Below are 15,625 nucleotides of genomic sequence, written 5' to 3'. Positions count from 1 at the left end.
ATCGCAGAGCTGCTGCCATTGCTTTTGCACTTGTTAATCCCTGGCCAAGTCCTTTAGAAAAGAGACAGAGGTCTTTGCCCCGAGGACGCCTGCCATGGCATTCTTTTGGTTACACATAAGCAGTTAAGAATCCTGGAACTGCTTGGGAAATGTTCACCCTTTCTCAAAGAGCGATCCGGCTGTGATTGTTTTCTTTTTGCACACGTGAAATGTCTGCTTTTTTTTGTCTCCCATGTGTCTGACAGCAGTTACAGCTAGAGAGCCTTTTCTTCCTACCACTCTTCTATCTGTATGGTTCTCTTTTTTTTTTCCTCCTGATCAGAATAAGACAATTACGTCTTGCATGCTTTAAGATGTGACAAGTACACGAGGAGGGATCTTGCTGTGGCTGACTGTGCTCATGGTACAGACACTGCCCTGATGTGTGCGTTCGCCTCACCCGCACCATGGCAGCTTGATTTCTGCCTTTTCACCTCCCTTTGAAGCTTCTGATACGGCCCTGGGCTCCTGGAGGGCATGACAGTGAGGAATAGGAACATAGGAAACATTTCTTTGGAGCTTCATAGCAGCATTTCTTACCCCTGCTGCATGCCTCAGCAGTGACTCCGGGCTTGGCCCCATGTCTTGCAAAACCCATTCGGTGTTCTTAGGAGAGCTGATGTTTTTGGCGACTTGGAGCTTCTGATAAACGTTGTTGGCACATCTGATTTATTGTCTGCCTCTGTTCCCAAGGAGACCACATATGTAGCAGTCTGAGATAAGCAGCTTATAACCCAAAGGTGGTTGCTTTAAAATATCAATGTCCCTTCCTCTGTTTCTATCAATAGCAAGCTCTTGCTTTTTTCCCCTGCTATCTTTATTCCACTCTGTTATCAGAAAATTAAATGTTTAGTGCTGTGCAGAGGAACCTCTCTGTCTTTAGATTTGGCTGAAGTTATGCTTTCAGTTGGATCCATTGAGTATAATGGCAGTGTGTGGCATTCTGCTGCTGCTGCTGGTGATGCTTTGTGCTGAGATCTGGAGCTGGCAGCCCCTGCTCACTGTGCAATGAACACGTGGGGTGTTTTTCACTCCAGCCCCTGTGCTGGAGGAATGTCCGAAAGCCTGTGTGGTTTTTGGATGGAGGGATGCTTCCACCAACCTCCACCGAGCAGTATTGACACAGAATCCAAGCAGAAAACTGCTGTCTTATGACATCTTCTGTGAGTTCCCAGCACTGCTCTCTTCCTGTGACAGTCAGCAAGCGGAAGATGAGTTTCCTGATTTCCATTTCTTATTTCTCCAGTTGCATCATCGTCTGCAGCTATGAAAAAGCAACCAAATAGAATCTAAAGCCTCGGGGAATGGGGAACGTAAAGCTTTAGAAACACATCCCTGGGTCCGTGCTATGGCATCAGATCTTGGCGTTGGTGTTGAGCTTCTGCTCTTCGAAGTGCCCATCTTCCAGCCATGAGGTTGCTGCCTCTCATCCCAAAGCTGTTTGCAATCCAAGGTTGGCTTCAAGGAGCAGGTGAGGACGGGGTGAGAATTTGAGGGAGAGGTGAGGGAAATGACGAAGAGGAAAAGAATTCATTTCTAGCAGAGAAATTTTCAGGCCGTAATTAATGTCTTCTCCATGCATGTATGTGCACACGCCCAAGCAGAGCTTTCTTTGATCTCCACAAGGCTCAGGAGAGCCCAGAGAGGTGGTGGAGTCTCCTCTGGAGATGTTCAGGACCCGCCTGGATGCTGAGCTGTGCACCCTGGGCTGGGAGCTGCTTTGGCAGGGGGTTGGACTCAATGATCTCTGGGGGTCCCTTCCAACCCCTACAGTGCTGTGATTATGGAAAGTCTTGTGATGGACCTTTGCACAAGAGAGGATTGCTTCATTTTTTCCAAGTATTTTTGGCACTAATCATTATCTGAGTGCATGCTGGGGGGACATGGTGTTAGCTTTCACAGCCATCCCTCACATGTGACCCCAAATAGTTATTGCATTTTGTGAGATTGGGTTGGCTTCACTGACCATGCTGTTGGGAACCTATTGCAGTTTTGGTTACCTGGTGCCCTAAAACCATCTGTTTCTTTCTCCATTTCCACTTGCTCAGCAATGAGCCGAGAGTAAGTGGATCAGCCTGAGGAAGGGCTCTGAAATGGTTTTATCTTTAGTTTGTCCTTTTGTATGAGAGCGTCAGATGTACCCAATGGACACAAGACCTGTGTTTCCCTTTTTGCTTTGATATTCCCATCACACCTGTATTTCTGGCATCATCTCCTCAGCTAGCAGAGATTTCCTTATCCCAAGCAGGCCATATGCTGGAGTGGGATGAGCTAGCCAGCTTCTGCTGCAGCACAGCAGGGAAGGATCCAAGTGTGGCTGCAGTTTTGCTGGGGAGATGCCGGGTTATTTTTAATTAGCTCTTTTCTCTGGGCAATAAGATCATGTCTTTCCCACCAGTCTTGCTTTGCAATTGCTTGCACCAATTTCTACATACTTCGATGTGCAGATGGGAGTGCATGAGAGCACTGTGGAGCTGATTTCCCTCGTGTGGCATTACCTGGATGCATCAAGCTGTCAGTATTCTGATGACATCAGAAGTGAAGCACCGCAGATTTTGTTCAGCTAACACTGGACCAGCTTTGCTCCTTGTTATTTTTTTCCCCCTCAGTGCTGTCCAAAATGTGAGGCACGCTTTCTAATGAGAAATCAATAGAGTGCAGGCTCACTTTGTTAGGCTTGTGTCACACATGCATGATGACAAGATGCTGCAGACAGCAAAGCAGCTCCAGCGTCCCTCTGGCTGTCAGCTCCTTGGAAAATGCTGGTGTATTTCTAAGCATAGCATAGGTGATGTTTCCCTGTGAGAGGGAATTCTGGGTGGTGCATCAGCAACTTGCAGGTAATTTGACAGATGTTGGAGGTGAGAATCCTCCTTTTCTCTTTCGTCATTCTCACATACTGTGTCACTTAGAGAGCACATCTCTTAGCCCTATGAATTCTGAAGCCGTTCAGGTTTGGAAGAACCTGTTTTCCATGCAGGCTTTTGATGCCTTTTTGGCTATAGGGTATGTTCTCTTTGTGTGACAGAGCAAGAGGAAAACCTAATAATGCAGCAGAACTGTGGGAATGTTGGCATAGAGACAGCTTCTTGCTTTTAGTGTGAGATGATCGAGTGCTGGAGGAGCTGAATACGTTCATAGACTTGCAAATGCACATTGCAACAGGAAGGAGTGATCCATAGCTGCAGGAACAGGCCCAGCTCAGCTCTCTATTGCAGCCTCAGAATTAAGGAGACTCCTCTGCAGGTCTATGCAGTTCTGGCTGTACTTCTGATGGAGCCAGTCGTGCTGTTTCCTTCCCATCCCTTGGCTATTTTGTTTACAGTGTAAGCTCTTGGAGCCTACGAGTTGCTAGGCTTGTGTAGATTCTTGCACAATAAGCACCCATAGCTGTTATGCTCTACAAGCCTGTAGACACTCCCTTAATCCAAATAATAGTATACAAAGGCTGTTTACTTGGGATGTGCACTGTTCCTTGGGGTATGCTTTCAGAAAGCACACAGACTGCAAACGTAATAAACTATGTGCCCGTAACCTCCCAAGACAAAGTAATTAGGTGATTTATAATGAATGACCATTTTGCCCGACTTAAAAAATCACACTAGCTCAGAGAGAAGAGCAGAGAGGGCTCAGCCATTCCAGTGTCTTATCAAACCCTGTGAATGTAGGTCTCAGTCCCAGGAGAGGTGACCCATCTTCATCGGGTTCGAAGCGGATGAGCTGCATTCCAGGCTACAGAGAGAGTGCCTCTCATGTGGAACCTCCCTCGATAATCAACGTATTGGTTTGTACTGATAGAGATCACATACTGAATCTCATTACAGAACGATGCTTACCGTGGTCTTTGCAGCATGCTGTCATCTCACTGGCAGCTGCTTTGCATCCTGGAGTTGGCTGCAGTTCAGTGGTAAAGGAGTTCTTTACTGTTTGTCACTGGGAAGCACTTTGGGATGAATGGTGTTGCATAAATGTAAGCTTATGAGTAGGCATTAATCTGTAGTGGAATAATGAAGAATATTTAAATGTGCTTTTTCTTCTAGTAATCTTCATTTAATAGGAAGTGGAATCAGTCAATTTATCACTGTCTTGCTATGACGTTCTCCTACCCCTCCAGCTAGAGCAGCAAACTGCAAATTGCAGAAAATGCTTGGCCAGGGATGGCAGCGTGCTTGAGCAGAGCCCTGTGGTCCAGACTGAAGCACTTATCCTCAGTGACTTTGGGAATTCTACTTTCAAATGTTTTCATCCAAACAAGTCTGCTACCCCGAGCCTACAAGCCAGCATTACACAAGCTCTGGGAGCTGCGTGACAGATGAGTGCCCTGTGGCAGAGGTCAAGCCATGGGCATTGATTTCAGCTAAGTGGGCAGTGGCAGGAGGCTTTGTAAGTCTAAGCAGTAGCAATGACTTTGAGCCTAAAACTGAAGACTCTTTGCCTGTTTTAATCTCTTCTGAATAAAACCAGATCTGATTAGAGACACTAACGTTCTTAGAGTTAATGAGAAAGGCCTTAGGAAAGCGTTCTTGTTTTCCAGCTCTGCTTTAGGACTGCATTGGCTGCTCAGTAAAGATCATTTGCACTTTCACTGTAAAATCCTCAGCACAGACAACAGCCGTGCATCTCATCTGTATTTGACTGACCACAGATCCAGCAGGAAGCTGAACCCCGCTGCTCCTGCTCCATTCATTCTAGAAGTTATCTGGCTTAATGTTCAGCATGATTGTACCACGTACCTTGCCAAGCTGAACCTTCCAAGGGATTCATGAGATCCCAGGGCTGTGCTACAACGTATGAACCTTGTGAGTCAAAGAGAGCAGGGGAGCACAAAAAGCAAGTGGTGAAATGGAGACACAGCTATTTTATTTCAGCGAAGCCTTGGGAAGTTAAAGCACATCAGAGGGTTTCTGGAAGTACTGATCTAGCTGTGTGTCAGCTGCTTCGTGTTAGAGGTATCTAGCAACCTGGAAGACTCCAGCAAGTCTTGGAACCTTAACCCAAAACATAAGGGCCCCATGAGGAGGCAGTACCAGCTTTACCACAAACTGCTTAGTCAGCTCTTTTTTAATTTCAGAGAGAAAGCAGCTCTAGCTGTGATTAGTTTGTTTGGTAACATTCCTAACAGCTGGAGCAATAGATGATGTTTGTTTACTTTGCATCTACTACATACAACTGGTGTGTTTTTAGGATAAAGATAGAACTTACTTCAGGGTTGGCTCATTTTTTAATTCAAGCTGATGCCTGGCTGAGATGAGCTAGCTCCAACAGGCCTGTGTAATTATAGTAGCTCATAGTAGAACTTCCAGTTCTGTGTTCATGAGCAGATAAGAGAGCAAAACCAGAATTACTGACTACCTGTGAAGTCCTTTACTACTATACGGGTAAAGAGTGAGAATAGCTCCACAGTCACCTCTGCCAGTGACACAGAATTGACTCACGATTGTGAGGATGAGTTTTGGGAAGGTTGAAAGTGGCAAAGGTGGAACTCACAACAAAGCAGAATTACGTTATGGGATCTTTTAGTGCTATTTGTTATTTTGAACTATTGTTTTCCTCATCTAACTGATGTCACTACACATCCATACTCATTACAGCCCATAGAGTACACAATCCAAACATCTTATTTAATGAGCAAACATAACACAGGAAATCCAAACGAGACACACAGATATACATAGGCACACGAATATATACACATCAATATACATTTATACAACACAGAAGAGGTAGTACCATTAATTAAGAAATACACATAATGAGACAAGTCAGATCTGCCTTCCTTGTACCTCTTCAAAGCATCACGAGAGGTTATGGAATGATTTATTCAGCATCAATCCGAGTTTAATAACATAGTCAGGTCTCTTACATGACTGTAACTTCAATTTTCCATAGATAATCCTTCAGGTTATTAGCTGAAGGGGACAGTGCTTAGTTAATAAATAAAATATTATGACTAACAACTCACATAATGAACTTTAAATCCATTACTTCTTCAAAGAATGAGCGTGTCTATACACTTCAGGATGTGAAGCTAGGCACAAACTTGGAATATTTGACTTGACTAAATTGTGATTTAGAGAAATGCCTTAAACAAAACAAAGAAAAAAGCAACACAGAATTGGATGGATTTCAATGTTGATCTGAACAACAATTCTGCTGTTGTCCTCAAGTTACATTAGACATTAACAGATTTCAGAATTTAGGTTTCACTGGCATGTGAATGGGGGAGAGAAACTGAGAACTCTGAGCATAATTCCTGCAGAAACATGATCCTAAAAGTACTGAAAAGATAAAGACACGCCAGCTCAGTAAGACAGCTCCCCAGTCCGTGTTCAGGAGCTTTCTTACATGCCTCAGATGTCTAGAGAATGAGCAGCTAAAAGCAAGAGAGACAGAACATAGAGCCAAAGCTACAACACTTGAAGGCATTTGTTCAGCTGCTCTTCAGTGCTCAGATCAGAAGCTCTGGGCAACAAGTGATCTGTGTGACTACAAAAGCAAAGCTCCTTCAGAGCATTATTCATCAACTAAGCCATTTTTCTAAGCTTTTAAGCTGCACTTCCAGCAAGTGAAAGACCTCTCTGTTAATACTGTTTTAGCAAAGAAGAAAAACATAGTTAAGGACACATGCTAACTGTGGAGATTTCAGTGTAAAAGCAAAACAGACCTAGACCTCAGTGCAAATGCACCTGCTGTCTGCATGTGTGGGTATTACAGATGCAGATCTCATCGAGCCACGTCTCTGGTCAGAATAATGTGGACACACCAGGCAGATGGAAGAGTTTAAGGAAGGCTACAGTAAAAGAAGATGACAACTTCCCTTTTTAGGGTCGCTCTCCAGATTTCCTAGCTTCCTCTATTGTTTAAGCTCTGATGGGCCAGCAGGAAGAAGAGTCCAAAACAAACAGCAATGCAACGTATCTAGGGGAAATACTGCGGTACATCTTAGATAAATGTTATCTGATATACTCCTCCTCAGAGATGCATGACATGTCTTCATCTGTGTTCTCCTCCAAATCTGGCAAGTTGCCCCAGAGCAATACATTCACACCTGGTGGAAAGAAGGTAAGACAGACAAGGAAGAAAACAGAAAAGGTATTTTTGGATTGTGACCTCGTTTTCAGCTTGCTCAAGTGTCTATTTTCAGAGAAAATAACTAATCTTACCACTGCAAAACCTGGTAAATCACATTCAAGTTCGATATATCAAGACTACTTCCTATTTTTCTTCCAAAGTGATCTTAAGTGTTGTTTACAGCAGTTAAAAGAATTAAGTCCCTGTATACTGATGTATTCATGCAACTATTGATAGTCCCCTCATGGCTGATTTATTTTTAAATGCATTGATTTGAAGCACGGGTGACACTGAAAGGTTTAGACAATAAGTTGCTCTCGTGTGCAAGGAAGAGAAATGATTTGTCAGAATGCTATGCACTCCTGAGGACTCAAGGCAAATTATGCTAGACACTTGGCATCCAAACAAGATCTAGCCGAATAAAGCAGAGAGCATGAGCTGTAACTTCAGCTTGAGCTAATGGGGACTCAGTTATATGGGGTCAAAGTGACAACATGACTCACCCAAAAAAGAGTGCCCCTCGGACAGCTGCCTGATAGCACAGTAAAGCCATACATACTGCTATTAATAGCAGCCAGTGGCCACGTTGCTTATACCAGTTATGATATTGCCTCAGAAAATCCTGACTTCTGACTTTGAGAGCAGTACATTAAGCTTTCTGTTGCAGACTAATTTCCGCTAGAAATATTAACTTACCAAATAAGTACCACTACCTCCTCCAGAGTAGCTCACTAGATTAGCAATACAGTAACACTTGCTGTATGCCTCCATATGTTATGTGTTCTCCATATGCTTTAACTATATTGAGATGTCTCATTAGAAAGAGGATTTGGAATTCAGGATTTCAGGGATGAGAAGGAAACATATGTGTTCCTTACCAGAAGGGTCTAGTCTGTTGATGCCAAAGACTGCTTGGCTATAAAACATCCAGAAGTGGCCATTATTACAGGACAGCAGACAAGGTTTGCAGGGAGAAATCACATGATAACCGACAATGTTACCACTAGAAAGACAAGTGAAGTAGTGAGCAACACAAATGCCCAATGAGAAGGTAATTGTTGTTTTTTTAATCTAAGTCAAATTAATGTTCAATAGCCAGGGTACAAGACAGCTATGTGATACTTCTATTGCAATAAAGTTAAGGGAATATAATTAAGCAAGCATCAAAAATATTTAGAGAACATCTGTCAGAAGTTATGGGTTATCAAAGTTTTAGATCTTTGGCACAGAGAACCATTTAGTAACGTAAATTGTGTAATCCAGAGCAGCAATCTGGAGTAGTTTACATACCAATGGTACTGTATCACTAATTGTATTGTGTTTTTTTTTCCTCTGAAGGCCATTGGAATAAAATCCAGTGTGTGCATATGGTCCCTCTACAGAAAAAATACTGTGTAAGAGAGAGTATTAGGAGGAGCACTGAGACAGAGAACACTGATGCCTTATCTGGTTTAAACTTAATGATAGGTTTTCTACTTTCTCAGTCACGTACTCCAGTGAGATATTTCTGTCATAAGAAGACAAAATTTTACCATAACCCACTCCTACCCTTTAAATCGGAACAAGGTAAAAGTCATGGTTATGAAGCAGAGAGGATTCTCTCAACTCTACATGAAATGTGTTAGGGTTGTTTTTAATCTTAAATATCATACATTAGTAAAGAGGATAAAAGAACTCCAAGAACTTTAGTGACAGCATCTTCCATCTGCTAGCGACAACTCGATCTGCCAAGAGGATGTTCTATTAATTAGAATGAATAGCTGCTTCTTACTGTGGCCTTATTCACACAATTATCTCAGTGCTGAAGCAGACGTTTAATCAAGCAGGTGGCACGCAAGCTTTCCCATATACTCAGACTACTGACAAGGTTGTCACATTTCCACTTGGGACTTGAGCAGAAATAGAGCGGCAGCCAAGCCCAGAAGCAGTGGGCTGAGTTCCTATCAGGCAGCATTAAATCTGAAATAGAGCATGCAACCTGCTCGTTCAGCTTTTTGGACTGCAGCTTTTGGAGGCCGAGCAGCACTGCACGCACGGTGGGTGGGTGCTGCTGCCACTGAACATCCTTACCACTTCAAACACGCAATGTTCTTCAGTTTGCACTTGCAGATCTCAGTCAAGTAGCAGCTGCCAATGAAGTCAACAGTGCTGGGTGGGAAGAAAGAATTGGAAGTTTAGATACGGCTCTGCTTCAAGCCCTCCACTGGGCTCTTTCCAGCAGATCCCTGTCTGTTTTGTAGTGGGGAGCCCAGAACTGGAAAAAGTGCTCCAGGTGAGGCCTCACCAGGGCAGATAGAGGGGGAGGATCACCTCCCTCGACCTGCTGGCCACGCTCTTAATGCAGCCCAGGATCCCATTGTCCTTCTTGGCCTCCAGGGCACACTGCTCACGGCCAACCTGTCATCCCCCACATCCCTCTCCTCAGAGCCCCTCTCCTGCAGCTCATCCCCAACCTGTACTGCTGCATGTGGTTATTCCTCCCCAGGTGCAAGACTCTTGCTCCTGTTAAACCTCATCGGGTGCCTCTCTGCCCAGCTCTGCAGCCTGTCCAGGTCTCTCTGGATGGCAACACAACCATTCCTCCCAGCTTCATGTCACTATCAAACTTATCAGTTGCATGCACTGCTTCATTCATTTAAAAGCTCTCCGGGGAGAAAACAGTGCCCATTTCCTATGGCTTAGGGGCTGTGCTCACACGGGAACAAGACCCAGGTGACATCCCATTAAGGCACTCTAGGGAGCCCACAAAGTTCTCCTACACCGCCAACGCCCGCGGGTGGGGCCCCACCTCCCAGCACAACATCTTAAAGGCTGGGGCTTGGGAAAGCAAGCCTCGGATTTCTTATCTCCTTTTGAAGCCCTGCTTTCTTATTAGCGCGTCGTTCTCCACTCTGATTTCCTTAACATTCAAATGTCGCTATGAGAAAGCGGCAGGCAGCCCGGAGCGCGGCTGCCCCGGGAAGCGGGCGGAGCAGGTTCGTTCTGTTCGCCGGAGGAGCTCCGGTCCCGCTCCGTGCGGGGCGAGGCCCGGGGGTCCCGAGGCGGCTCTTACCCCGAGGGTGGAATGTCGGTGGAGTAGAGGTCGGTATCGGTGTCGGCCAGCAGCACGGCCTTCATCCCCCGCGAGCTCAGCACCTGCTGGCAGAAGCGGCAGCACAGCACGGTCACGCTCCGGTCCGCGAAAGCGCAGCCGCCGCTGTCCGACATCGCCGCCGGAGCCCGCCGCTCCCGTCAGGGATGCCGCCGCCAACGGCCACGCTTTTTCCGGTCAGTTTGAATTCCCGACCTCGGTCACCCATTGGTAGTGGCGATCCCCGCCCCCCTTTTGTGATTGGTGGAGAGGAAGGAGGGGGTCCCGCCCCTTCCTGCTCGCCGTTGGAGGAGGTGGGTGGCACCACCCCTACCGCCTGGGCATTGGCGGAGGGGCACGCCCTGTTTCGCTCCCATTGGCCCCTCCAGTAAGTCATTTGCATGCCGCGCCCCGCCCCTCCGCAGTCCTCTGGGCGGAGGCCATAGCGCTGCTCCTAGCCCCGCCCACTGCTCCATGGAGGGGCGGAGCTACGAGAGCCAGCGGAGGGGCGGGCCCTGCCGAGAGGCGGGCTCTCCCCATTGGCTGCCGCCCCCGCCTATCTCCCCCAATTCTCTCCGTCCACTGGCCGAGCCGCGTGGCGGGGGCGGGCCCGGCTACGAGCTGCCGAGGGTGAGCGGGTGGCGGGCGGGCGGCAGCGGCCGGAGGACGCCGGGCTGCGGGAGGCGGCTCCGCAGTGCCCAGGTAACCGTCCCGCCCGGCCGCGGGGCACTGCGGCAGCCCCCCTGAGCCCCTCCCCCACCTTCCCTTCTCGTGGCGCGGGGTGTGGGTCCGGCCGTGTGTGTGTGTGTATGTGAGTGTGCGTTCCCCCCGGGAGCCGCCGCCGCTTCCTTCCCCGCCGCCCTCATTGTTCTGCGGGGCGGGGATGCGGATCCGCTGTGTTTATCCTCTCTTTCCTCTCGCGGGGGTTCGGCTGAAGGAGAAAAAAAAACCAAAACAACAAAAAAAAAAAAAACGGCAAAAATAGGGTGGAAACAAATAAATAAATAAATAAATAATGCACCGAATCGGTCGCGCCGTGCCCTCTGCCACCCGCGGGCAGTCAGCGGTGCCCGCCCCTCCCCGCCCCTCCTCACCTGCCCGCCCTAAAGCTCCGCTCCCGCTCCGCAGGCACACAGCGACGGAGCCGCCGCCGCCGTCGGGATCGGATTCAGCGACCCCCGGAGTGCACCCCCCCCCCCCATCCCGGCCCCCCCCACCCCGGAGCCATGCACTGCGCCAGGACGGCCGCCCCACGGCTGCTCCGCTGAGGGAGGGGTCGCGCTGATGCTCCGCCGCGCTGCCCCCCGCCCTCTCTCTATGGACTGATTTTATCTTTTCCCATTACCCCCCCCCCCTTTTTATTTTTTTTTTTCCTCCCCCCCCTTTTTTTTTTTTTTTCTTTATTTTTTTTTCCGACGTGTCGAGAAGGGGGGGGGGGAGAAGAAACGTTGCGTTTGCAGGCTGTGGATCCGCTTCGAGGTTCAGCTCGTGTTGGGGGAAGAAAACATGACGTCGCCAGCAAAATTCAAAAAGGATAAGGAGATCATCGCTGAATATGACACTCAGGTGAAAGGTAGGAAGCGCTTCGCGTTTGCTCTGCAGCTCTGCCCGGCGATGTGGGAGCTTTGCAGTGGATGGTTGGGTGGGGAAGGGGAAATGGTTTGCAGATTGCCTGGAGTCTGCAGGGCTTGTCGTAATGCGATGCTGTGTCGGGTTTGCAGTGCTTTTTCTCGTCCTCCATAGGGTGAGTTCATCCCGTGCTGATGCTATTTTAAGGTGTCTCGGTGATGTTTTGTTTTTGGGTTTTTTTTTGTTTAATTTTTTTTAACCGAATACGACAGATCTTTGAGTTCGGAGAGATCTGCGTTTTCAGCCTGCTGTTCTGAAATAGGGCTTTGCATTTGAAATATGAGAGCCAGTTAATTGCTTTTTAATCCTCCCATCGCAGGAATCTTTACAAAATCTGGGCAGTGTCCGAAGAGCCTATTTCAGCCAGCAGTAACTGGGACCTCGCAGAGGGTCCCTGGAAGGCAGTTTGTGCTGGAAAGTTCCATTATTCGGGGTTTTGCTCTTGGTCAGCCCCTCACATTGCTGCCTGCTTTCCTCCCTGTGCTCTTGAGTGCAACGCCTCAAGGTTGCAGTGTGTGCATGCACACGCAGACAGTTGCATGCATACAGAGCTGAACAAGGCTGATGCTCCAATGTTATTCCAATATCATTGCGGGGAAGGTAATCAAGCAGCAGAGGCAGATTTGCAATGATTGTGCAAATCTTCTGCAGAATTCAGCTGGCTGGGCTTCAGGCTATCATGTGCCAAAGGAAAAAAAAAGAAGAAGAAGAAAGATGGTGAAATGTCTGCTTAGCTTCTTGTTTCTGCAAAGTTTTCAATAGAACACTTATTAGAGGCAATAGTGATTGCTCGTGCTTGGCTCGATGCGTGGCTGTTGGGGAGCTACGAGGGTTAGAGGTTTATCTAATTGGTTAAAACTTGCTTGGTGTGCTCGTAGCCTGGCCTTCGGGCAGGGCTGAAATCAATGGGAGTGAAAAAAGGAAAAAAAAAATGTGACTTAAATCTGAGTAGGAAACCCAGATTGAAACTGACAATTAAAATATTGTGCAATTATGCACTGAGCTGTTTTTTTCCTCCTGGGGGGTGTGTGCTGACTGAGGAGCATTGAAGCATCTTTGTGTGTCCCACCCTGACCCCAGCACTTACCTGAAAGGAATTTGGGCATCTTTGTTTTTAAGAAATCCACATAACTGAGCAAGTGTAGAGCTGGGTAAGAGTTTATTTTGTGGGTTTTTTTTTTTTTTAATTGGATTCCTGAAGTTAGAAATGGAGAAGGATGGGTTTCTTTTTTACTGGTTGAGTTTCTGTTCCTGTTTTCTCATCATTGTTGATGGAAATGGGAATTAGAGGCAGCGTGTTGCGTGTTCTTCTGTTATTTATGCCACTGAAATGGATGTGGTGGTTGGTAAATGCAGTATTTGGGATTAAACTAAATACATACTGACTGTGACGTGCAAAAGGGCCACAATGACCAACGGGGTTTGAGAACCCCATTTCTTCATGTGTTGGAAAAGCAAAACCACCTTTCCCTTTACCAAAAAGGAGACCAACAGGATGAGCAGAGCTGGGAGGAGCCCTCTGTCTGCAGAGACCATTGGTGCCAGAGCTTGGGTCAGCTCCTGCACGCTGCAGTGCTGCCCCAGCTGCATCCCCATGCTCTGGGCAGCTCTGGGCTCCTGTTCCCACATGGTGAGGCTTGCCTTACACCTCGGGTGCTTTGATTTCAGGTCAGATAGCGATCTGGCAGCATCAGAGTGGGAAGACCTCTTCAGCTTGTAGTGCAGGAGGGTGCTGGGCTCTGCTGCAGTGGGAACATGAGCTGGTGCTGAGCAGATGCTCTCGTGTGGTGCTGCCCAGTCATGAAGCATCCATCAGAACTGGTGTGTCCTGGTGCTGTTCGCACTCTGCTGAAGGAACAGAGTGGAAATGGTGCTTACAGAGATGATGGGATGTTCAGCATCTTCTCTGTTGTGGAGCTGTCAGGGTGGGAGTGGGACAAGTTGGGTGCTGGTGCACTGTGTGGCATTGGCTGCTCTTCACCTCACCAGATGCTCCTCACCTCTGGGATGTTCTGTGCTGGTATTTACTGTGTTCTGGCTCTGCATTGGAGCTGTGTTTAGAGGCTCCATTTAAAAGCATTTATCCACTAACGTACTCAAACGCTTTAAATTATTACTGATAGAATGATTGAGCTTTGTTTAAAAATTTAATAGTCTTAAGTTAATCAACGACTGCTTACAGGATGATATTGGTTTATGGCTAATAGATCATTTACACAACGCTTTCTGGTTTTCTGTTGCTAAATTAACTTGGTAATTTTTATTTTTTTGTGTGTGTGAAAAGTGTATGGGAGGGAATGGGATGCTGATGGGTGGGGGGATGGTGTTCTGATTAGGGGGGGCAGGATGCTGATGGAGGAGACTTCTGCTCGCTCTTGAGTTGCAGGTGTGGTCTTCTTCCAACAGCCAGCTCTGCTTTCTGGGGTGAGATTTTTCCTGTGGTTTCTGCATGCAGCTAGTGGTGTTAGCTGGAGATGAGCTTCTGGAGATGGGAAAGGTTGACCTCTTCCCTATAAAACTTCCTACTTGGGGACAGGGAAGGCGTGATGCCTTTGTGGGCTGTGGGTACCAGTGCAGCATCCCCCCTGGGGGGGGCTGCTGGACCGAGCTGGGTGCAGCCTGCGCAGATCTTTTGTGTTGAAGTGCTTGCAGGCATGCTCTGCAGCGTGGGGCTGAGGGGGAGTGTGGCTGTGCTCCTCGTGAAAGCTCACTGAGATCTCTGCTTTGAGGGGAAAAAACTATGAAATGGCTGTGTCACACGGCAGGAATTCTCTTGACAAGATGACATGGGGTCAGCAGGGGAGGGAAGTGCTGCTTTGATACGCTCCTGTACCATGTGCTCACAGAGATTGTGAGTTCTGTGAAGCTGGAAAGTGAGATTCTGTGCTCCCCATATGGAGCCTTTGATATCTCGAGCTCATCCCCTTGTCTGGATTGTCTCTCCCAATTCCTTTCCGCAAGTTGTGGTAAGGCAGAGATAATGAATTTATGCTGTGCAGAGTTCTGTGTGATTTGGACTCTGCCTCTCTGTGCCTGACCGAGGGCTGTCAGACTGATTTTCAGTTTCATGTATTAAATTGGAGAGTACATTTGCTGAGGAAAGAAAATCCAATGATTTATCTCTTAATTCTTCATTTCTTTCTGCTCGTGTCCCATGGGAGCATTATATTTAATTAGTTTGTATAAAGCTCCAGTAAATAGCTTCATGGTTTGGGCTACAGAAATTTAATACTGATTTTTTTATTATTATTATTTTTTACACACTGTGAGTGCATGAGCTGCTCCTGTCTTTCAGCAGTGCTGACAAAGGCATCTTGCAGCACCTGCACTTCTTGCAGCAGTCCCTGGGTCTGGGGGGAATAGTGGGGTTCATTATGTTGGAGTTGGGGGGAGTCTGCTCTGTGCATCCTGGCTGGGAGAGGAGTGGAGAGGAGGGATTCCCCGGGTGCTGCTCTGATGTCTGAAAATGTCTTTTAATCACCCCCAGATTGCTGATCCATTTCAGGTTGGTTCTTTTTTTCTGCTCTGGTGGTGTATTTGATCATAGGAAGGAAGGCTTGGGTTGGAAGGGATCCAGCACCCTGTTGTGGGCAGGGTTGCCAACCACAGCATCAGGCACTAAGATCAGGTAAGGTTCAATTCCTCAGGCAAGCACACTTCTCATTTCAAGCAATAAAGCAACAAAAAGAAGCAAAACTAAAAAAGCCATTCCCCTACAAGTTCCCAGGCCATCCATGAGCTCGTGGGAGCTCTGCTGTGCAGAACTGGTGGTGATCTTTTGTCCCTAGTGATTGTGATTGAAAGCCACATCTTCTG

At 47.3% G+C, this 15,625-nt stretch overlaps 2 protein-coding genes across 4 annotated transcripts in view; one reads left to right on the top strand and one right to left on the bottom strand.

Annotated features, from left to right (window-relative positions):
• Positions 1–5,646: 5,646 nt before the first annotated feature.
• On the bottom strand, positions 5,647–10,317 carry FAM72A (family with sequence similarity 72 member A). The gene is made up of 4 exons (XM_065740424.1): positions 10,163–10,317; positions 9,181–9,258; positions 7,989–8,113; positions 5,647–7,087 (listed from the first exon to the last, which is right to left on the bottom strand). Exons 1-4 carry the CDS (start codon positions 10,315–10,317, stop codon positions 6,993–6,995), a joined length of 453 nt encoding a protein of 150 aa, XP_065596496.1. The 3' UTR covers positions 5,647–6,992.
• Positions 10,318–11,665: 1,348 nt separating this feature from the next.
• Positions 11,666–15,625, top strand: part of SRGAP2 (SLIT-ROBO Rho GTPase activating protein 2) — a 76,486-nt gene continuing 72,526 nt past the window's right edge. For all 3 annotated transcript variants that reach the window (XM_065740469.1, XM_065740468.1, XM_065740470.1), the window contains exon 1: positions 11,666–11,753. In XM_065740469.1, coding sequence (XP_065596541.1) covers positions 11,687–11,753 — 67 coding nt within the window. In that variant the 5' untranslated portion in view covers positions 11,666–11,686. The remainder of the gene's footprint in view (positions 11,754–15,625) is intronic.

Source organism: Cyrtonyx montezumae, unplaced genomic scaffold (genome assembly GCF_038088225.1).
Source record: "Cyrtonyx montezumae isolate F1298 unplaced genomic scaffold, pur_monq_1.0 scaffold_26, whole genome shotgun sequence".
NCBI lineage: Eukaryota > Metazoa > Chordata > Aves > Galliformes > Odontophoridae > Cyrtonyx > Cyrtonyx montezumae.
Note: the sequence above shows the minus strand (reverse complement) of the source record. Positions and strands in the feature narration are given on the sequence as shown.

Coding starts and splice junctions, on each gene's coding strand:
- FAM72A (XM_065740424.1), bottom strand. CDS start 10,317: ATGTCGGACAGCGGCGGCTGCGCTTTCGCGGACCGGAGCGTGACCGTG. Junction 8,114..9,180: donor AACATTGCGTGTTTGAAGTG/GTAAGGATGTTC, acceptor TTGTCTTTCTAG/TGGTAACATTGTCGGTTATC. Junction 7,088..7,988: donor CAACAGACTAGACCCTTCTG/GTAAGGAACACA, acceptor TCTTTCCACCAG/GTGTGAATGTATTGCTCTGG.